Source organism: Schistocerca gregaria, chromosome 6, assembly GCF_023897955.1.
Source record: "Schistocerca gregaria isolate iqSchGreg1 chromosome 6, iqSchGreg1.2, whole genome shotgun sequence".
NCBI classification, from domain to species: Eukaryota; Metazoa; Arthropoda; class Insecta; order Orthoptera; family Acrididae; genus Schistocerca; species Schistocerca gregaria.
In genome coordinates, this window is record NC_064925.1 from 460,907,197 (window position 1) to 460,930,216 (window position 23,020).

The 23,020-nt window shown below is 43.1% G+C and overlaps 1 protein-coding gene across 1 annotated transcript in view; it reads left to right on the forward strand.

The window, feature by feature from the left end:
- The window catches only part of LOC126278115 (probable ATP-dependent RNA helicase DDX43), an 86,305-nt gene that overhangs the window by 27,563 nt on the left and 35,722 nt on the right, over positions 1 to 23,020 (forward strand). The window contains exon 5 of the mRNA XM_049977999.1: positions 19,124 to 19,344. Coding sequence (XP_049833956.1) covers positions 19,124 to 19,344 — 221 coding nt within the window. The remainder of the gene's footprint in view (positions 1 to 19,123; positions 19,345 to 23,020) is intronic.

Below are 23,020 nucleotides of genomic sequence, written 5' to 3' on the forward strand. Positions count from 1 at the left end.
TAAACATGCCTTGGTGCACGGCCAGCACGTCTTGGCACAGGGTTACACCGTCCAGGTTGTCTGGATACTTCCCACCAACACCAACCTATCCAAACTCCGGAGATGGGAACTTGCCCTTCAATATATCCTCTCTTCTCGTTATCCACCAGGCCTCAATCTCCACTAATTTCAAGTTGCCGCCACTCATACCTCACCTGTCTTTCAAGAACATCTTTGCCTCCACACTTCCGCCTCGACTTAAATCTCTGCCCTTACTCTTTGCCTTTAAATGTGTGTGCGTGCGTGCGTGCGAGCGAGCGAGTATATACCTATCCTTTTTTCCCCCTAAGGTAAGTCTTTCCGCTCCTGGGATTGGAATGACTCCTTACCCTCTCCCTTAAAACCCACATCCTTTCATCTTTCCCTCATTCCTGACGAAGCAGCCGCCGGTTGCGAAAGCTCGAAATTCTGTGTGTGTGTGTGTGTGTGTGTGTGTGTGTGTGTGTGTGTGTGTGTGTGTGTGTGTGTGTTGTGTGTGTTTGTGTGTTTTATTCATTGTGCCTATCTACTGGCACTTTCCCGCTTGGTAAGTCTTGGAATCTTTGTTATATATATGATGTAAATAAAATAGAAAGAAACTTCCACATGGGAAAAATATATTAAAAACAAAGATTCCTATATATTAGATAGTAGACCCGCAACTGAGCGCCTCCCCAGGTGGCGGATAGGGGAATGCCTAAATACTCGAGGTGGACCAAAACTACTAGTAGCGTCTGTTCCCACAGTGGGTGGCTACAAAAGGCGTCTGCTCCAGTCAGTGGCGGTCTCAACCAACCTCCTGATCAGGAAATTCAGGTTGTAGTCGGCAGCATGCCATACATCCAACTACTAAACATCATGATGGTACAACGAGAAAAATCTCATTACCCCAGGCCCCAGTCAATAGACTGGGATCGTCGTGAGCATCGGATTCCGGGGGCTCACGGACAACATGAGAAAAATCGGAGCTTCTCAAACTCCCTCAAGACCAAACGCAAACACTACATCGGCACACTCAACGTGAACACACTGATGAAGACAGGAAAGATGAAACAACTGACAGACACTCTGGAAAAATTTAAAATCAAAATATATGCACTGCAAGAAATGCGATTCACAGATGACCATTTCAACACGGAGAATTTCAGAATGTACAAAGGAAAACAATTGAGACAACTGAAAAACCTAAGGCTCTTCGGCACAGGATTTGCAGTACACAGGTCCATCATGGACAGCATAATCTACTTTTCTTCACCAAATGAAAGAATCAGCATCATCACAGTGAAATCGGCCAACAAATCCTACACAAGCACCGACTAATGACTGCAACAGGAAAAACCCGGACGAAGTTGACGGCTTCTGGACGACAATAGAAGAAACTATCAGAAAAATTCCTGCACATAGTAAGAATAATACTGGGAGACTTTAACGCTAAACTTGGAAAATAAAATATATACAGACATACCACAGGAAAACATAATCCACACAAGGACACCAACAAAAATGGATAACATCTGATGGACTTTTGCAAAAGCCACGACCTCGCCATTGTGTCAACAAAATTCAAGAAACCAACACGAAAACTTACCACATGGAAATTCCCCAGCGGAAAGAAAGAACTACAGATCGACCACATAATAGTCCAGAAAGACTCGCATAAAGAAATTTTGAACATAGACACCCGTAAAGGCTACTTCGACTCAGACCACCACATACTACAGATCAGGATTCGTCTTTTGCCCAAGAAAAAGCTCCAGAAGAATAAAATTGTTAGACCAGATCCAGAATATGTTACTTTAAACCAGACACAAATATTACACAAAATTAAAATGGAGAAAACGACAGAATGGACACAACTTTCACATAGAATCCGAGAGGCCATGAAACTAGCACAAGCACCACGCACACGGAAACACCGTTGGTGGAACCACACATTTCCAAGCTATTGACCAACGAATCAGTGCATGGAAAAAATTTAGTAGTCACAAATCCCAAGAGAATTGGATGAACTTCTTGAAAACACAGAAGCAATCAAGCAAAATCATTCGCAGTGAAAAACGACAGTATGATAAACGGCGACTCACGGAGATCGTATCGGACTTAACGAAGAACAATAAAAGAAACTTCTACAGAACGTTCAGAGAAAATATGACTGGATATCAACCACCCAACTTGTGCTTCAGAAGACCGGATGGAACCCTAGAAACCAATACAAAAAACAATTGTGACATTCTGGCAAAGTACTTTGAAAAACTACTCAATACGGACCCCCCAATGGAAGAAATGGTGAAAGAAACGAGCACGTACAATCCACATAGTGAACTTCCAACTCTAGAAGAAGTTAAAGAAATAATCAAGTCACTCAAGAATTGTAGAGCACCAGGAGAAGAGGGCATCATCGCGGAAATGTGGAAGTTACAAGACCCAGAACTCACCTAAGACATCCACAGGATCTTGGAAGACCATGAAAATTCCTGACGACTGGAAAACTGCCCTAATACACCCACTACACATAAAAGGTGACAAGACTGACCCGAACAACTACAGAGGAATATCCCTCCTACCAGTCACGTACAAGATCTTCTCTAAAGCTTTACTGAACAGACTAGAATACCAGACCGACCACTTGATTGGGGAATACCAAGGCTTCCGTAAAGGGCGGTCTTGTGCGGAACAAATTTGGAACCTGAAAATGATTTTACAACACAAACAGAACCTGATCATTACCTTTGCAACTTCAAAAAGGCGTACGGCTCCATCGACTGGAAAGCTCTCTTCAAAATTCTAGCAGAATACAAAGTAGACAACAAAACACAGGCTATCATAGAGCAAACTTTAACCAACACGACGTCCAAAGTAAAGTTCTGTGGGGAACTATCAGAATGGGAAACATCACAACAGGGGATAACCTTAGGAAACCTACAGATTAAATGCCTGGCTTTTGCAGACGATTTGGCGATTGTCACGAAAGGTATAAAGGAAACAAAAGACGCTATTGGAAAAACTGCACGAAATCGCTTCCAAAACTGGACTACAGATCTCTTACAAAAAGACTCAGTTTATGAGCACAAAGAAACTCTCATCTCTGAACACACAGTATGGCACGATTTACAAAACGGCAAACTTCAAATACCTCGGTCAAACACTACAAATGAGTGGACATAAGAGACTCAAACGATGAAAGAAAGACTAAACTGGACAAGGCATACAAAGTAGCGTGAAATCATTACAAGAAGTAGTCTATCTCACAAAAAGCCAAATTACGCCATTACGTCATGGTGCTCCCCAAGGTACTATATGCAGCAGAGACCACACTAATCCTAGGGCATACACATATCAGACAATTAGAAAAAGTAGAACGGAAAATATTCAGGAAAATATTTGGTGCAACTAACAACAATGGAATATGGATCAAGAAACCTACAGAGGAACTATACAAACATACGGAGACAATCACAGAAAAGATTAGAAAACGCAGACTACAATTCTATGGACACCTATACAGAAAGCCATCACACAGGCTGACCAAACAGATCTTTGACTGGGTAACCACTAGAAACAACAAATGGGTGGTAGAGGTAGAAAACGACCTGAACCAACTCAACATAACAGCAGACACAATAAACGACAGAATAAAATTCAGAAACTTCATTAAGAAAAGTAAACTACGTTAGATACAGTGTGACAAACGAACAGGCATAAAATGGACCAAAGCACGCAAGCAAGATCACAGCCAGAAGATGAAAGAAATATGGGCAGCCAAAAATGCAATCAAGATGAAGCCGAAGACACAAAGCCGACAAGAAGCATGGACAGAGAACCGGAAACAGAAACACAGCAAGCGAATGAGGGAAGTTTGGGCAGCAAAGAAGGCAGCAAAAGGAACTGGCCATGTAGTTTAGTCCAAATGCGCTCTGTAAGGGCAAAAACAAAGATTCCAAGACTTACCAAGCAGGAAAGCGCCGGTAGATAGGCACAATGAATAACACACACACACACACACACACACACACACACACACACACACACACACACACACACACAGAATTTTGAGCTTTCGCAACCGGCGGCTGCTTCGTTAGGAAAGAGGGAAGGAAAAGTAAAGATGAAAGGATGTGGGTTTTACGGAGAAGGTAAGGAGTCATTCCAATCCTGGGAGCGGAAAGACTTACCTTAGGGGGGGAAAAGGATAGGTATATACTCGCGTGTGCGCGCGCGCGCACACACACACACACACACACACACACACACACACACACACACACACACACACACACCTCTATCCTTTTTTCCCCACTAAGGTAAGTCTTTCCGCTCCCGGGATTGGAATGACTCCTTATCCTCTCCCTTAAAACCCACATCCTTTCATCTTTCCTTTTTCTTCCCTCTTTCCTGATGAAGCAGCCACCAGTTGCGATAGCTCGAAATTGTGTGTGTGTGTGTGTGTGTGTGTGTGTTTTGGTAAGTCTTGGAATATATATATATATATATATATATATATATATATATATATATATATATTAAAAACAAAGATTCCAAGACTTACCAAGCGGGAAAGCGCCGGCAGATAGGCACATGAACAAAACACACAAACACACACACAGAATTACGAGCTTTCGCAACTGGCAGTTGCTTCGTCAGGAAAGAGGGAAGGAGAGGGAAAAATGAAAGGATGTGGGTTTTAAGGGAGAGGGTAAGGAGTCATTCCAATCCCGGGAGCGGAAAGACTTCCCTTAGGGGAAAAAAAGGACAGGTGTACACTCGCGCGCACACACACACACACACACACACACACACACACACACACACACACACACACATCCATCCGCACATACACAGACACAAGCAGACATATTATGTCTGCTTGTGTCTGTGTATGTGCGGATGGATATGTGTGTGTGTGTGTGTGAGTGTACACCTGTCCTTTTTTTCCCCTAAGGGAAGTCTTTCCGCTCCCGGGATTGGAATGACTCCTTACCCTCTCCCTTAAAACCCACATCCTTTCATTTTTCCCTCTCCTTCCCTCTTTCCTGACGAAGCAACTGCCAGTTGCGAAAGCTCGTAATTCTGTGTGTGTGTTTTGTTCATGTGCCTGTCTGCCGGCGCTTTCCCGCTTGGTAAGTCTTGGAATCTTTGTTTTTAATATATTTTTCCCATGCGGAAGTTTCTTTCTGTTTTATATATAATGAGATTCACAAGTATTTATTCATTCGCACATTGTCTTCCATAAATTACATGGCGGAGTGCCTTTTGGGACGTAAAAAAAGGCAGTTTGTTTATTATGGAATAAGTTAATCCAGATTTTACATTGAACACTAAACAGTTTCAGCTCACTGTGTTAAGTTACATAAATCAATGTTCCTGTGCTGCATTAATGCGAGCATTTTCCTTCAAATTGAGTACATGCATCACAGCGCAGAGGATACAGTGTCTCTTCATGAGTTTAGCTTCTGATATGGACAAATAAGATTTTTGTGACTCAGCTACGTGTAATATAACTTCTGTAGAACTTTGAGATAGTAAGAACTGTGAAAGGAATGGTAGTTACATAGTTTATTTAAAAGTGTTGTGAAAGGCTTGCCTGTAGGACTACTTGGGGCAAAGGTTCTTGGTTGAAACATTAGCTTTCATGAAATTCTGGCAACATTTCATTGACTCTCACACACTGCTGACCTATGACTGCAGCCTACTGTTTATACTGGCCTATAAGTTATAAATGTGTAGCCCTTGCCTAATAGCAAAACATTCCTGATCAATACAGGGGAGAATTGCCACGCCAACCGTCAGAAGTCGAAACATGAACTCCAGTGCACATACCGATGCAGTCGTACCTCCTGCACACTGCTGCTAGGCTACTACACTGGCCTCAGAAGTAGCATGCTGTAATGTGCACGTGATAATGTGGTGTCTGTCCTTGCCACTCTGTGCTAAATATTTAAATTTCCACTAACATTATCCTCCAGATGACCAGTAATTTCTCTTCCGATGGGTGATGTGGTGTACCTTCCCTGTACTACAAGAAATGCTGCCCTATTTGCCACCAAATTTGGCGTCTTCACACTTTCATATTTTGCACTTACACTGGTTTAAATAGGAGGCAGCACTCACAGCTCAGCAGCATGTTCATTCATTGAAAATCCTAAACGTAATGACTTCTTGCTTAATAGTGTGTTTGACCACCTTTGGAATGCATTACAGCAGTGATTGTGTGTACCAAAGATTAGTCCTTGGTAGGTATCCAGAGGTAAGAGCCTCTAGATACCTACACATAGTTCACGTAAACTGCAGGCAGTTTGTGGGTACAGTGTGTGCCCACCCAGAGGTGTTCTGTTGAGTCCAAATTGGACTACTTTGCTGAAAAAGACATAAACATGAATTTATTATAGAGTTCCTCAGACTGCTTTAGCAGGATTGTGACCTTGTGACATGGCTATTTATCCTGCTGCAAGATACCATCACTGCCAAGGAAGCCATTGAGTGTGAAATGAAAAGAAGCAAGTGGTCAGCAATGTTACATGTTCTACAGCTGTCATAACGCCTTCATTTACAACTGTAGGTTCCTCAGATGCCCAGGTGAATGCTGCCCCCTGTAGTGTACTACTATCCCCACAGCATTGTGTTCCTGGCACAGTGCATGCTTTGAGCAGCAATTCAGCTGGATGCCCATGTACCTGGACTGACCATTGAACTGATATTATGAGAAACATAACTCATCCAAATAGACAAAATGTTTCCATTGATCTACGGTCCAGTCTTGATGATCCTGTACCCATTTCAGTTAAGACTGCCAGTATTGTTGTGACAACAAGGGAACATGTAGAGGTCCGTCTGCTGTAGAGCCCTATGTTAAACTATGTGCAGCGAACAGTGTTCTCTGAAGAACTTGTGCCTGCGCTCTCATTGTACTAAGTCGTCAAATCTGCCACAGGTCACAGCCATCCTTCTTTACAAAGTGAGCAAGGGTTAGACTTAGTCATTCTGTGATGAGTGATAGGAATCAGACATGTTGCCACCCACCCATAGTTTCATCGTCCTTCAACTACTTTCAGTAAAGACTTGTGGCAGTAGGATGTGAACAGCCTGGAAACTCAGCTGTTTCCTAATGCTCATTCTCAGGTGCTGGGCCACAATATTTACCTTTGTCAAAGTCATTTACGAGCCATATCGTTGCTATAATGTTTCCCCATTTGTGTTTGCTTTGCTTGTATATATTCCTCACCACACCACGTACCCACATTGTCACCAGAGTTCAACCTCACAGTTGTGAAGATAATAATGTTATAACTCATGAGGTTATGTCTGTTAAATAACTGATGAAATAATGCGGGATTTCACAATACTTTAGCATGTTTCGCCCAAGAACCATTTCTGCAGATTCTTTCAGTTTCTACCTCTGAAGTGTTCCATAATAAATAATTTCATCACATATAGCCATGTTCACAAAGATATTGTTGTTAATATTTAAATTGTACTTGCGACATGCTTGTCGGTATTGGTTTGTACTTGAGAAGGGATTTGTAAGCTGAAACTAGTGGTGTATATTACAGGACCTGGCTAGTAAAATTGCATTCTCATTGGAACTTTGTCTTTATTTAAAAAAAAAAAAAATTATGGGGATAATGTTTAGAGTAAAGAAGAATCGTGATAACAAAGAACTTCAGTCACACTTTCGTTTAGTAGCAGTGAGAAAACCACAAAACTGCTTTTTGTTACTTACTATCAGTTTCATAAACATGCACATCCTGCCTCCAAATTAGAGCTGCCTCAAACTTTTTGATACGAGTATCAAAAAGGACAGTGGGAGGGGGAATAGCTATATTACGCAGGTCTATTTAACTTAATATCATAAATTGTTGCAAATAACTGGTGGTGAGAGTAACTGGCTGCACAATAACAACATTGCAATTTTGTATATTAGCCTTGCAACATATAACGTCCCCATTGTAATTGTTACAGATGAAGACCGTTTATAGCTGTGGAATTCAAAACAGTTTTGCAGTTGAGAGGAGCAAAGTTTCATGAATGCCCAGCTCCTTATTTTTTGACTAATGGTCTGGCCGGACTCCAAATACAAACTGTTAGTGTGTAGAAAACCAGTGTCATTAAACATAAATTTAAATAACTCTTAAACATCACAGGAAAGTTCTATAGACTAGTGTGGAAAAATCAGCTGTTCCCTTTAATTGTTTGTACAGCCATGGGTACCAGGATTGCCCCCTCGTATGCCAACCTATTTATGGGTCGCTTAGAGGAAGCCTTCTTGGTTACCCAAGCCTTCCAACCCAAAGTTTGGTACAGATTTATTGATGACATCTTCATGATCTGGACTCACAGTGAAGAACAACTCCAGAATAATCTCTCCAAACTCAACTCCTTTGGTTCCATCAGATTCACCTGGTCCTACTCAAAATCCCATGCCACTTTCCTAGACGTTGACCTCCATTTGTCCAATGTCCAGCTTCACACATCCATCCACATCAAACCCACCAACAAGCAACAGTACCTCCATTATTACAGCTGCCACCCATTCCAAATCAAACGGTCCCTTCCCTACAGCCTAGGCCTTCGTGGCAAACGAATCTGCTCCAGTCCTGAATCCCTCGACCATTACACCAAAAACCTGAAAACAGCTTTCGCATCCCGCAACTACCCTCCCGACCTGGTACAGAAGCAGATAACCAGAGCCACTTCCTCATCCCCTCAAACCCAGAAACTCTCACAGAAGAACCCCAAAAGTGCCCCACTTGGGACAGAATACTTCCCGGGACTGGATCAGACCTTGAATGTGGCTCTTCAGCAGGGATACGACTTCCTAAAATCCTTCCTCGAAATGAGATCCATCCTTCATGAAATCCTCCCCACTCCACCAAGAGTGTCTTTCCGCCGTCCACCTAACCTTCGTAACCTCTTGGTTCATCTCTATGAAATCCCCAAACCACCTACTCCAGTCCTGTAACCCGGAAGGTGTACACGATCAAAGGGAGAGCCACATGTGAAAGCACCCACGTGATTTACCAACTGACCTGCCTGCACTGTGACGCTTTCTATGTGGGAATGACCAGCAACAAACTGTCCATTTGCATGAATGGACACAGGCAGACAGTGTTTGTTGGTAATGAGAATCACCCTGTGGCTAAACATGCCTTGGTGCATGGCCAGCACATCTTGGCACAGTGTTACACCGTCCGGGTTATTTGGATACTTCCCACTAACACCAACCTGTCAGAACTCCAGAGATGGGAACTTGCCCTTCAGTATATCCTCTCTTCTTGTTATCCGCCAGGCCTCAACCTCCACTAATTTCAAGTTGCCGCCGCTCATACCTCACCTGTCTTTCAACAACTTCTTTGCCTCTGTACTTCCGCCTCGACTGACATCTCTGCCCTTACTCTTTGCCTTTAAATATGTCCGTGCGTGCGTGCGTGCGTGCGTGCGTGCGTGCGTGCGTGCGTGGCTACACCTGTCCTTTTTTTTCCCCCCTAAGGGAAGTCTTTCCGCTCCCGGGATTGGAATGACTCCTTACCCTCTCCCTTAAAACCCACATCATTTCGTCTTTCCCTCTCCTTCCTGAAGAAGCAACCATCGGTTGCGAAAGCTAATAATTCTGTGTTTGTGTGTTTGGTTCATTGTGCCTGTCTGCCGGCTCTTTCCCGCTTGGTACGTCTTGGAATCTTTGTTTTTAATATATTTTTCCCATGTGGAAGTGTCTTATCTGTGACAGTTCTTATAAACTACTTGCAACAACTGAGAATCAAAGAAACTTCTCTTAATTTTACAGTATTTATACATAAAAGGTGTGTGAGAAAAGTAATAGGACTGGCAACACTTTGTTGTTCTGCTTGTGTAGATTTTTGTGTTCATCCCTTCCAGTTTTTCAGAGTTTGAGCCCTGTACACTCATCATGCAATTTTTGAGAACACCGTCAATGAAGTTGGGTGTTTAAAAAAATGGTACTGTGGAATTCAGAGCAATGCTATGCCCCCATGTTCTGTGTTAGACTTTTGGAATCCGAGTGTGATCTTTGAAAAATTTAAACAGGCCAATGAGGAACATTCTTGTCAAGAGCACTAGTTTTTCAATGTTACAAATCGTTTTGGAAGGCAAAGAACATGTTGAAGATCAGCTTTGCTCAGGAAGACCTTCAACTTCAAAAACTGATGAAAACATAGATCATGTGCATGCCCTTGTGAGATCAGACCAACATTTAACAGTAAGGGTGGTGTGTGACCTGTTAAACACTAACTGAACATACACTTTCACCAAAATTTTGCATGTGTAAAAAATTTGTGCCGAAATGGTACCAAAAAACCTCACAAGTGAGCAGAAGGGTAATCGAAGAAACTTGGGTGTTGATCATCTTGAGAAGATTGCTAATGATCCTGAATGGTTGTCATGTCCTCACGGGTGGTGAATCCTGGATTTTTTAGTATGATCCTGAGACAAAGCAGCATTTGAGCAAATCAAATCAAAACAAATGCATATTTGCTTTTTTGACAGTAGGAGTAACATGTGTTAAAAATTTATGCCAAAACTCTCAACAAAGTGTTTCACAAAGATGATGTTGAAAAGCTGAGGAAAAGGGTGAATAGAGTGCGACCAGATATTGAAGGCAAGTAGATCCCCCCCCCCCCCCCCAAAGGGCTCGCCACTCCTTGTTGGGTTTGTGCTTGGCTGCCACGGGTGGGGCAGCCAGTCTTTGCTGCATTTTTTCTCTTTCGTGCTGCATGTCTATCCTCTTGCTATTTTTTATCGCCTTCCTTGGGGAACATGTCTGAGGTATTCTTGGGAATGTTCTGCACATTCTGTTGGTGACGTGTGAACAGTCTCACCTTTCCAGCCCAGGCTGTGGCCAAGCCATGTCTCCACAGTATCCTTTCTTTCAGGAGTGCTAGTTCTGCAAGGTTCGCAGGAGAGCTTCTGTAAAGTTTGGAAGGTAGGAGACGAAATACTGGCGGAAGTAGGGCTGTGAGGACCAGGCATGAGTCGTGCTTCGGTAGCTCAGATGGTAGAGCACTTGCCCGCGAAAGGCAAAAGGTCCCGAGTTCGAGTCTCGGTCGGGCACACAGTTTTAATCTGCCAGGAAGTTTGTCTCACCTTTGTTTTTCACTCCCTTTTCATTTCTTTGCTTACCTTCTCCACTCATTCCCCCGCTTATGTGTTTGAGGATCTACTTTTTTTCTTCCTTCTCTATGTGCACTCCTGAAGGCCGGCCCATACATCTGATGCATAACAATTGACTGGGTAATGCATAATTCCCAGCCTTGGGTCAACAGCTACAGTTTGCAGATACCTCCTGGTACTGGCCAGGCCCTGGGTGGGGTGATTGCCTGATCTGTAACCTTCCCAAATTTCCAGTTGGTCATTCCGTCAGGTGTTAGGGAGCTGTGACCTGAGGTGTGAAGAATCACCTAAGGCGGATGTGCCCCCTTGTGAAGGGCCCCCTAGTTGGAAGGAGCGCACCATCAGAACAATTGTGGGGATTTCCTTGTGATGAGTCAATCATCTACCCACTCACCTTCTCCAAAACATAAACACAATGAGGCTAATGATTCAAAAGACCCTTCCTGCTGCACCACTGTTCATCATGGTGTCATGTACTGAAGGTCAGTCCTCCTCCACAGTAAATCCGTTTATTATTCAGAAATGTGTGGATGAAATTGCTGGCCGTGTGAAATCCTGCTCCCATTTATGGAATGGCACTTTGCTTTTGGAGACCAATTCTGATTCTCAAGCACAACTGCTTGCTGCCAGGCTTCTCCACAGTTACCCTGTTCGTGTCGAGGACCACAGAACTCTGAACTCTTCCCATGGTGTAATTTAACACCAGGTTGCTTAATGGTCTAACAGAGGCTGAAATACAATCTTACCTCTCTGATCAGGGTGTCATTGCCATTCATCGTGTAATGAAAAAGTAGATTCCTCCTTAATGGCTACCCACACTCTCTTTCTCAATTTTGATAGAGTGGTGCCTCCATCCAAGCTGAAAGCAGGCTATGATGCACTGTTTCCAGTGTCATCATTTTAACCACACTAGAACATCTTGTTGACACCCAGCCAAATGCCACCTGTGGCAGGGATGCGTATGAGGGTAATTGTCCACCTCCTTCTCCCCTCTGTATCAACTGTAATGGTGGCAATGTCGCCTCCTCTTGGGAGTGTACAGTGTATCTTGATGAGTGGGCTATTCAAGAGATCTGGTTCAGGGAAAAGGTGCCTTATCCAGTTGCTCACAAGTTACTGGCTAGTTTCAAATCCTGTGTTCTCCTGTCTGGTACCTGTAGTTCTGTTGTTATCCCTCACTCCATGAAGGACATGGCCATGCAGACATGTGACCTCCAACTCAGCTCTGACATCGTGAAATCACCTAGTGTCAAGGTAGCATCGCCATCCCCCCTGTCCAGCTGTGCAACAAGCTGTCAAACTCTCACCTCAAGAGGCGAAACCACCAGCTACACAACAGGTAGGCTGGAAAGGACAGGAGGAGTACGCCCGTGAAGACTTCCTCTGTCCCTTCAGCCAAACAACACCCGGTGCACCTATACAACTGTTTTTCAGCATTGGACTCCACAGACCGACCGCACAAGCAAGCTGGTGTTTCTGTAGACCATATGGAGCAGGATCCTCGAGCTTCTGTGCCTTGTCACTCGGCAGCCGCCGAGGTGAGACGCCCACGTCTCTTCATCATGATGCACCTCCAACGGAGCGTTTGCGGCCTTCGGTCCCACAAAGATGATTTACAACTGCTTCTAACATCTCCTTGTACTCTGCCTTCAGGAAATGAAATTGCACCCTCATGACCGCTTTGAGGTTTCACTTTACTTACTGATTCGTTTTGACATTCCCTTGAGTATGTTGCTCATACGGAATGCGTTCATAGTCAACCCACCTCGCTGACTAACAATCTTCAAGCTGTGGCAGTTTGCCTTTTCCTTCCCCACCTGACCTTTTTTCCTCTGTACTACAAATGTCCCTCCATCATTCACTGTCACCAGGACAGACTTCCTTCAACTTATTGGGTAGCTGCCTCCCCCATTTTTGCTACTTGGTGACTTTAATGCACATCATCCCATTTGGGCTTCTCCCAGGACCTGTCAGAGAGGTGTCCTCTTGGCTGATCTTCTTAACCAACTTAACCTTAACACTGGAGCACCCACTTTCCTTTCCGACACACACACATATTCCTATTTGGACTTATCCCTTTGCACTGCCCAGCTTGCCCATCATCTTGAGTGGTCTTTTCTTTCTGACACCTGCTTGAGTGACCATAATACAAACTATCTGTTTGACCCCTACCCCATCTGCCTGCACGCCTAAATGGCAGATTCCTAGGGCTGACTGGCAGCTTTACTCCTCCCTGGCAACCTTCGAAGAACAAGATTTCCCCAGTTGTGATGCCCAGGTCGAATACCTCACAAACATTATTCTTATTGCTGCAGAATGTTCCATCCCCCGCACTTCCTCTCTACGTCGTGTCACAGTCCCTGGGTGGACTGAGGCATGCCTTCCACTACACAATTTGCGCACGTAGACATGCTCTCTGCATTTTTAACCACCACACTATCCTGGCAAACTGCATTCATCATAAACAGATGCATGCAAAATATTGTCACATTCTTTGGGATAGCAAAAGAGCTAGTTGGATTTCACCCATTAGTTCTTTTAACAGTTCTACACCTTGTTCTGATCTCTGGAACCAAGATCCATTCCCCAATTTACGACCTGACAGTCGCTGACGATGTCACTGTGGACACTATTGCTTTTTCCAACACCATGGGCCACCATTTTGCGGAAGTTTTGAGCTCTTCCCAATATCACTCTGCCTTGCTCCGTCGGAATCGAGCGGAGAAGGCTTGGGTGATGCCCTTCTCTTCTCTGAATCGTGAGTGCTACAATGTTATCTTTACTATGAGCAAGCTAGATCATGCTCTCTGTTCATCCCGATCCACCGCCCCAGGGCCAGCTGCCATCCACATTCAGATGTTGCATCACCTATCTCTTGCAGGCAAGCACTTTCTGCTTAACATGTACAACCACATCTGGGCAGAGGGCACATTTCCTGGATGCTGGCATGAAGCCATCGTCATACCCTTACCGAAGCCCAGTAAGGACAAAACCTTCCTTCTAGCTACCGCCCCATCTCTCTTAACAGCTGCATTTGCAAGGTAATGGAACGTATGATTCATGCCCAGCTGGTGTGGTGGCTGGAGTCTAGACATTTACTAATGAATGCACAGTGTGGATTTTGAGGGTGGTGTTTTGCAGTTGACCATCTCATTACTTCGTCCACCCATCTCACGAATGGTTTTCTTCGGAAATCCCAGACTGTGGCAGTGTTTTACGATTTGGAGAAGGCCTATGACACCTGCTGGAGATCAACTGGTATCCAGCGTACTCGTTACATGTGTGGCTTCCATGTGCGCCTGCCCTATTTTCTTCAGGCATTTTTGCCAGAGCGAGTTTTCAAGGTGCATGTGGGTTCTGCCTTGTCAGACACCTTTATCCAGGAAAATGGTGTGCCTCAGGGTTCCGTCCTGAGCTTCGTTCTCTTTGCTATCGCCATTAACCCTATAATGACCTGTCTCTCTCTGGTCATCTCTGGCTCTCTTCTTGTAGGCGATTTTGCCATCTGTTGCAGTTCTCCACGGGCCTGTCTCACTCAGCAGCATCTTCAGTGCTGTCTTGATTGTCTTTACTCCTGGAGCATTGCCAGTGGCTTTCGCTTTTCCCCTGACAAAACCGTCTGTATGAATTTCTGGCGGCGCAAATAGTTTCTCCCACCATCTCTACATCATGGGCCTGTTACCCTTCGGGTTCATTGAAACTACGAAATATCTGTGATTCATACTCAATAGGAAACACTCTTGTTCCTACCCTGTGTCTTACTTGGCAGCCCACTGTACACAGTCCCTCAAGCTCTTACGTGTCCTCAATGGTATTTCCTGGGGTGCCGATCGACCACTCTCCTTTGTACTGGTCCCTTGTCCATTCGAAACTCAACTATGGGTGCTTTGTTTATGCGTTTGCACGCCCATCCCTCTTATGCTGTCTCAACACTAACCACCATTGTGGCATCCATTTGGCCACAGGCGTCTTTTACACCAGCTCGGTTGAGTGTCCGTCTGCTGAAGCTGCTGAACTACCACAGTCCCACTGCCGTGACTTTCTTCTCAGCGGGTATGCATGCCGTTTGTCTGCCATGCATTGCCTTCCCTCCTATGCCTCCTTCTTTGATGATTCCTCTGATCTTCAGTATGGGACTCGTCCTTCTTCTCTGCTACCTCCTGGAGTCCATTTTCACCTCTTGATACAGTGGCTTAACTTCATCAAACCTGCAACTTTCCCAGTGGGTGTGAGCCCTTTCACCACCTTGGCTTCGTGAAGTGGCCCATGTTAACCTTGGCCTTCGTTCGCTCCTAAGGACTCTACTTCAGCCTCGGTCTATCGCCTTCAGTATCATGACCTTCACATGGAACTTTGCGATAGTACCTTTGTCTACTCTTATGGCTCTCGGACTAACCATGGGGTCAGGTGTGCCTTTGTCATTGGTACCCGTCTCTTTCAATATTGGCTTCCGGCACACTCCTCAGTATTTACAGCCGAGTTCTTCGCCTTGTATCAGTCGATGAAGTACATCCGGCAACACAGCCTTTCCAATGGTGTCCTGTGCTCAGACTCAGTCAGTGCCCTCCAAAATCTATGTGCGCTGTACACTGCTCATCCCTTAGTACAGTGGTTCAGGAAAACTGTCACTCGCTCACTCTTGGTGTAGCCAGTGTGGTATTTCTGTGGGTCCCTGGTCATGTCGGTCTGCCAGGAAACGAGGCTGTGGGTGCTGCCAAGGCTGTAGACCTCAGCCCACAAGTACCTATATTCCCTCCGATGATATCTGTGTTGCTGTCTGTCAGGAGGTGGTGTCCCTCCTCCCTGCACAGGAATAAGCTTAGGCTCATTAAGCCTCTCTCAGCACCTTGGACGACCGCCTCTCAACACTCCCGATGGGAGGAGATTCCTTTAAGTCGGTTGCATATTGGTCACTGCCTTTTTATCTTCATTTGCTAAGTACACTTTGTACTTAAATTTTAACTGTCCACCACTTCCTGCTGGAATGCCCTTTTTTAACAATTTATGTTCCAACTTGGGTTTGCCATCTGATTTATCAGCCGTCTTAGCGAATGACTCTCGGGCTGTGGACCGCCTTTTCCTTTTTATCCGCCAAAGCAATATGACGAAGGCCATTTAATTTTTAGTTTTGGACCTCCATTTCTGCTTGGTGTTTTTTAGCCCTTTTTCCACATGCCTGTTTTTAGCTGTCTCCTATTCTGTCCACAGTGACTGGCGTATAGTTATTTAACTCCCCTCTGTGTTTGTGTTTTATAGTTTTGACTTCAGCGCATATGATCCCAGTTGTTTTTTGTGCCCTAAACAAAAAGAAGTAGATGCTGCATCATGATACCCCATGTCACACAGCCACTTCCGTCACAGATGTTTTAACTTCAAAAGGCATTCTTGTTGTTCCAGAACCCCCTATATAAGTGACAAGTGTCCTTGTGACCTTTTTCTTTTCCTGGAATTGGAAAAGTTTTAAAAGAATGTCATTTTTGGGACACCAGAAAGGATTCAGAAGAATGTGACAGACATGTTAAAGGCCCTATCAGTTTAAGCCTTTCATCGCTGCTACCATGACTGGGAACGACAACTCCACCAGTGTATAGCTGCCAAAGAGAACTACTCTGAAGAGGACAATATTGTTCTTTGAATGAAAGAAAGAAAGAAAGAGAAAAAAATACTTTGGTAGATAAAAGATGAGTTCATTACTCTTCTCACACATCTCATATAAACTCAAATGTATAATTAATGATAATAATATCCAACCTTCAGCTATTAAATTAAAGTTATGTTATTGTGTGTCTTTAATGTGTATGTAGACTTAAGATTGTAGTATGGAAAGTTCTGATTACGTGTAAAAGATTTTGGAGTGAAGGTACAAAATCACCAGATAGCAGCACCTTTTATTCTTCCTGGCTCTACAGTCCTTGATGGGCTTTGGCCTGCTCTGACTACATTCCCTTTGTCCTTGTCCAGTATCTTGTTCGTCTGTCCTCTGACACCAGTAATTTGTAAATTCTTTTATGTCATCCAGGTATTGAAGCCTTGATCTTCCCTTGCTTCTTCGTCTGACTGGGTTTTGTAGCAGCGGTATTTTTGTGTGTGTGTGTGTGTGTGTGTGTGTGTGTGTGTGTGTGTGTGTGTGTGTGTGTTTTCTCGTCTTCCATGCGAAAAACCTGGCCAACTCATTTCGTGCAGTTTATTTTAATGATTCAGTATGTTTGTAAAGCTCAAAATTATATCATCTAAGCCATGCTTTATTTTCATGAGTCACCCTATAGATTTCGCGTCACACCTTTTGTTCAAAACATTGTATTAGCTGTTTGCACTGTTGTCGGTGTCCAGGTTTCTCAGCCATGTGTTAATACTGGGTGTATTAAAGTTTTATAAAGTTGGTGCTTTGTTCATGTGGCCAAATTTCTGGACTTAAATCATGGGGGCTGCCCTTAACATCATTTATTAGCTAGGTGGATGTGCCAATTTATTTCCATATTAATATTTTGTCGTATTACCAGAGTGTCCTGACAAATTCTCTAACAGATTTTATTTGCATGTAGACAGCTCTAACATTGTGTTTAGTTCCAGTTGTAGTATTTACATGTCTTTGGTTTCACTAGCATTGCCTTCCAGTCCCATTTCTATTGCTGCTGCCACCAGTGCCCTGTGTTTCTTTAGCAGCTAATTCTGTTCTTGCAGTAATATCCACGCCATCTGCATTGGTCAGAACCTGCACCATTATATTGTATAATATGCCTGTTGCGTTGATTTGTGCTGTCCTTATTACAAATGTACAAGGTATAGGAGAATTACATTATTGAACATCACTGAGAAAAATTCTCCACCCTGCTTCGTACCATGTAAAACTTTTTGCAGAAAAATTGATTGGGAGATATCAGGGAGGCTTTAGATCTGGCAGATCAACCTCTGACCAAATATTCACCATGGTGCATATATTGGAAAAAAACAATAAAGTATAGAAACTCATTATAACTGCCCTGAAACTTTGTTGCAGATTAAAACTATGCTGGACAGAGACTCGAACTCTGGACCTTTGCCTTTTGTGAGCTATCTCTCTACCACCTGAGCTACCCAGATACAACTGACGACCCATTCTCACAGCTTTACTTTGGCCTGTATGTTTCCTACCTTCCAAACTTCACTGAAGCTGTCCTGTGAACAATCCTGTTGGTATTCCACCAGGCCCACTATATTAAGTTCCACTCTCTCCTTACTTTTCCAGCAAACTTTCTCTAAGCTAATCTCATTCAGTAATTCCTCCAGAGATACTATGATGTTTCAAATGAGAATGTAGATTGTTAAGGGGTCATGAATTATAATTGAACATTAACACTTTGATAAAATAAAAGATTTCTGTGTACATGCCACAATTTGCTACCGATCGCTTCCACCAATCAGTCGTGGCATGGACATGCTATAAAAGCATTAAGACAGCTACTGAGCAGTGCTAACGAATGCACTATCGAAGCTCGGCTCACTCCATCCTGGCCGAGAGCCCAACCACAACTAACTCACCCCACAACTGTAACTAGTCTCCAGTGTATTGCCAACAAGCAAAGATTAACTTGTACCATATAGTTTTTGATTTTAAAGCAACATATGACAGTAAAAATAATTAAGTTTGCGAAGCCACAAATGAACTGGGCATACCACAACAGTTAATAAGCCTCGGAAGTTTGACTGAGGAAATAGTAGTATATAAAGTACAGATATAAGGAAAATTTTGAAGCTGTGGACTGAGGGTAGCACTAGAGGAGCCAATGAGGACAGGTCAAATCGACAAAACAGGCACAGTATACAGTAGAAGCACCTCTACTGTGCAAGTTGGTACCTTTACTCCATAATTATTTAAGTAAACATAAACGTAGCTGTATGTAAGATATTCAGAACGGTTGTTATTGAAATACTCTATACATGAAGTTTGTTCCTGTGCTCTGTTTCTACTGTGAAGCTGAAACACTAAACATTTCTGTTTTACCAGACTTATCCAAAACAATATTGAAGTTTCATATGTCTTTGAAGAAGGAGAAGAGCCCATTCCAAACCCTGTCACTACTTTTGAGCAATGTTTTGCAAATTTTCCAGAAATTCTGGATGAAATTTACAAGCAGAATTTCAAATCTCCATCTCCAATACAGAGTCAGGCTTGGCCTGTTTTGCTTAAAGGGTACGACTTGATTGGTATTGCACAAACTGGAACAGGTATGTATTTTGTATTTTTAATAGTAGTGACACATATTCCAAATGTAATAGTGCTTTGTCAGTTTCACACAGAATGCTCTGAACGTTTACTTACTTATTATTCATAGAGGGCAGGTTAATTTGCCTTAAAACAAATAAAATTTTGGAGATAAAGGTTGTTAGTCATAATGAAAATACTGTGTTAGAGATGGAGTAGATTGTTTTCACCATCTGTATTCATCAATTGCAATTTTAACTTCAAATATCCTTGTCGAGGGGATTTGCTTTTCTTTGGTGAGCATGTGATTGGATAATATGGAACCTCGAGCCTTTGCTTTAATATTTCCCAATTCTTGCTTCAGATCTAACAACTGATGGTTCTGAGTGTACTGTAAACTTGGGACATGGGTAGCATCCAATGGTGAAACATTGTTTTTCGGATAGGGGAGGATTGCCAGGATAGTATAGTTGCAACGTGTGCTGCATGCAGATGTGCCAGATGGCTCTTCGGGTGAGACAATTTAGTGGGTAACTTCTAGAAACCTCTCCCTTAAAGTACAAGATTTCACCTGCATGTACCGTATAAATCCCTAGCTGTCACTAGGAACAAGTGTGGAACCCACAATTCTCTTAGTGGAGTATGTGCTCCAGCAAAGATCACCAATACTCACAGGTAAAAGGACTTGACAGAATTGTCCGTCTCACACCATACAGCGGTACAGTTCAGAAAAGTCACCCAGAATCCTTAGTCAGCGGAGACATATCAAATGGGATGAGAAGGAAAGACTAATTGTTGGGGACTGCACCGGATGAGATTTGAAAACCTGATAGCTTAACAGTGGAAGACAGGTAGTATGCAGGACAGAGGTTACTACTAAAACATCATACATGAGTTAATAAGAGTGAAAAGCTAAGTACATTGCATGGAACAGAGGTGGGAGGACTGTCCCTGCTGCAAGACTTGCCCTGTGCACCCTCCTACCAACCCCTATTCCAGCTCTGTAACTGGCAAAACGTATATTATCAAAGGGAGAGCCATGTGCAAAATGACACGTCATATACCAGCTGTTACGTAGACACTGTTCGGCCTTTTATATTGGCATGACTACCACCCAGTTACCAGACAGTATGAATAGTTGTAGACAGAGGGTGTACACCAGCCACACAAAGTATCCTGTTGCAGAGCATGCTCTAAACCATGAGTCCATGACCTCAGTGCCTGTTTCACCATACACGCCATCTGGATTCTTCCCCCGAGCGCCAAATTCTCATAATTCAACAGGTGGGAAATAGCACATTTCCTTGGTTCTCGCCACCCATCTGGCCTTAATTTATGTTAATTCCTTCTTTCTTGGTATACATTAACAGTAACTGCTCTTTTCTTCACTTCATTTTAGTTTTCTACATCTGTCATTTCCTGACCTGCATATTTTTTGCCACCCCCTCCCACCTCTGTTACGTACAATGCACTTAGTTTTTCACTCTTATTAACTTGTGCATGATGTTTTAGCAGTAGTCACTGTGCTGCATACTACCCTGTCCTCCACTATCAAGCTCTCAGGTCTTCAAATCTCATCCGGTGCAGTCTCAAATAGTCAGTATTTCCTTCTCGTCCCATCTGGTAAGTCTCCCCTGATGTGGGGTTCTGGGTGACTTTTCTGAACTGTACTCCTTTAACTAAAGCACTCCTGTCCTTTTCCTTCACCCCTCTTCTTTTCACTTCAACTCCTCTTCCAGGAGAAGCAGCCACTGGCTCCAAAAGTTTGTAAAAGTTAAACCATTTTGTGTGTGGGTTCTGCTGCCACCGCTAGGTGAGGTGATTTTTTTTTCTCTCTTTCCATTTACATTATATTGTCTAATTTTCATCATCTTCATTGTTATAAACATTGATTATTGTAACTGGACACAGCAATTAACAATATCCTCATTGCATAATGAGTTTTTCCAGAAAGTATCACTCTTACTTTTGTAAACCCTTGTCACTAGTTTTGAAGACCTCATTGCTACTGCTGAAGAGGCAGAGTTTGAGTGTTTGTGAAACGATTTCTGGTCCAGTACAGTGCTAAGAAAGTTTCTCCCTTCTACTATTACGCAGCTATGCCACAGAGTTTGGTAATAAAATAGGAGAGCAAAGCTTCTACAACCTTCCAACAAATTAGTAACAGTCATGTAAATGAGTTAAAAAAGGTTTATTAATCTTTAGGACTTGATTGATTGTCTGGAACACTGCATGTAATATAACACAAAAAAGGCCCTCAGTGACTAAGCGCAAATAGTCATTGGTAAGCTTCACGATACATAGAAAATGCAATTTTACCACAACTGTCTGTTCACTTCTAAGAGTTCACTAAATGACATTCCCTGTCTAAGGCAGCTCTGGACAATGATCTGTAACCAAGTGTCCTTCTATCTTCCGAATAGGCTTGTGTCCGTTGTCATCCGGTCATTGGCGGATTTTACTCTGCCAGCAGTTGGCTGAGGCAAAGTCGATATCTTCATCCTCAGTGTTGTGGATGGCACTGGCGGAACTCGCACAAGTAGTCTCTAAGGCACTGGCACCAGCTCACATCTTTGTGCCTGCGGTGCTTTTTCTGTGGCTGTGTCCTGTTTGAATGGCAACTCTTACACCAACAAAACCTTTGAAAGTACTGTTAGAACTGTAGAAATCTATCAGATGACGTCACACTGGAGCGGTCTAAATTGAAACTGCTATGGCTTGCCAACAATACTTCTGCACACAAGGAATTTTGGTCAGTATGACATAGCAGTAGAAAAATGCAGTAACTTCAGCTTCCACAAGGACATAAATTTTAGAAACGCCATGGACAACACCGCTCTCTTTCCATCATGTGGTGGTGCATTCACTGCTGGATTAAAGTTGTTTTAGTTGACGCCATTTAGACGAGTAGGGAACTTTTTCTGTGCCCATGTTCTCTCTCTCTCTCTCTCTCTCTCTCTCTCTCTCTCTCTCTCTCTCTCTCTCTTCCACTGATGAGTCAAGGGATACCAGAGATTGTTATTTAATGCAGTTAAATCAATACCTAGGGTACAGATGCCCAGCTTCTCTGAGGGATTATGCATTTGTGATTTCTTTCTGTTTCCATGTAGTTGCTTCAGCCACAGGTCCCTGTTTTTGTGTCAGTCTTTTCACACGTCTATCACATATTTTGCGGTCTGTTATTATGCCACTTACCATATCAGTCAAAAACATTTGCACTTTGCCTGCTTGCTATTGGTCTGTTCTTATTGCTACCTGACTGTGCATTGCTGTCGCACCATCTTTTAAAACTAAACATGTTTTTCAATACTTAGTCATTTGGTTTGCAGTTTGCATGTAGTTTATATTGTTAGTTTCGTACAGCTCTAGACATGATTTTTGTATCTAATAATCCAAATGTCATCCAAACTTGGTTTTTTACTATGTTGAGACATATAACATAAAGAAACAAATATGTTTTTCAGAAATGTTGTAGTTATTATGTTCTGTGTTATTAAAGGTCACTGATCTTAATTAAAGCTATTTGAATTTGAACCTCTCGGATATCATTTGGAAGTTTGTTCTTAACCCTGCCCAAAATTACCTGATTCATGCTTCTACTCTGTTAGAATAGAAGTTACAGGAGGTTTTGTCAGTAATGATAGTTGAATTTTGTGCGCATTTTTAGAACTTGAGGGGTTACTTTTATTGTACTTGTGC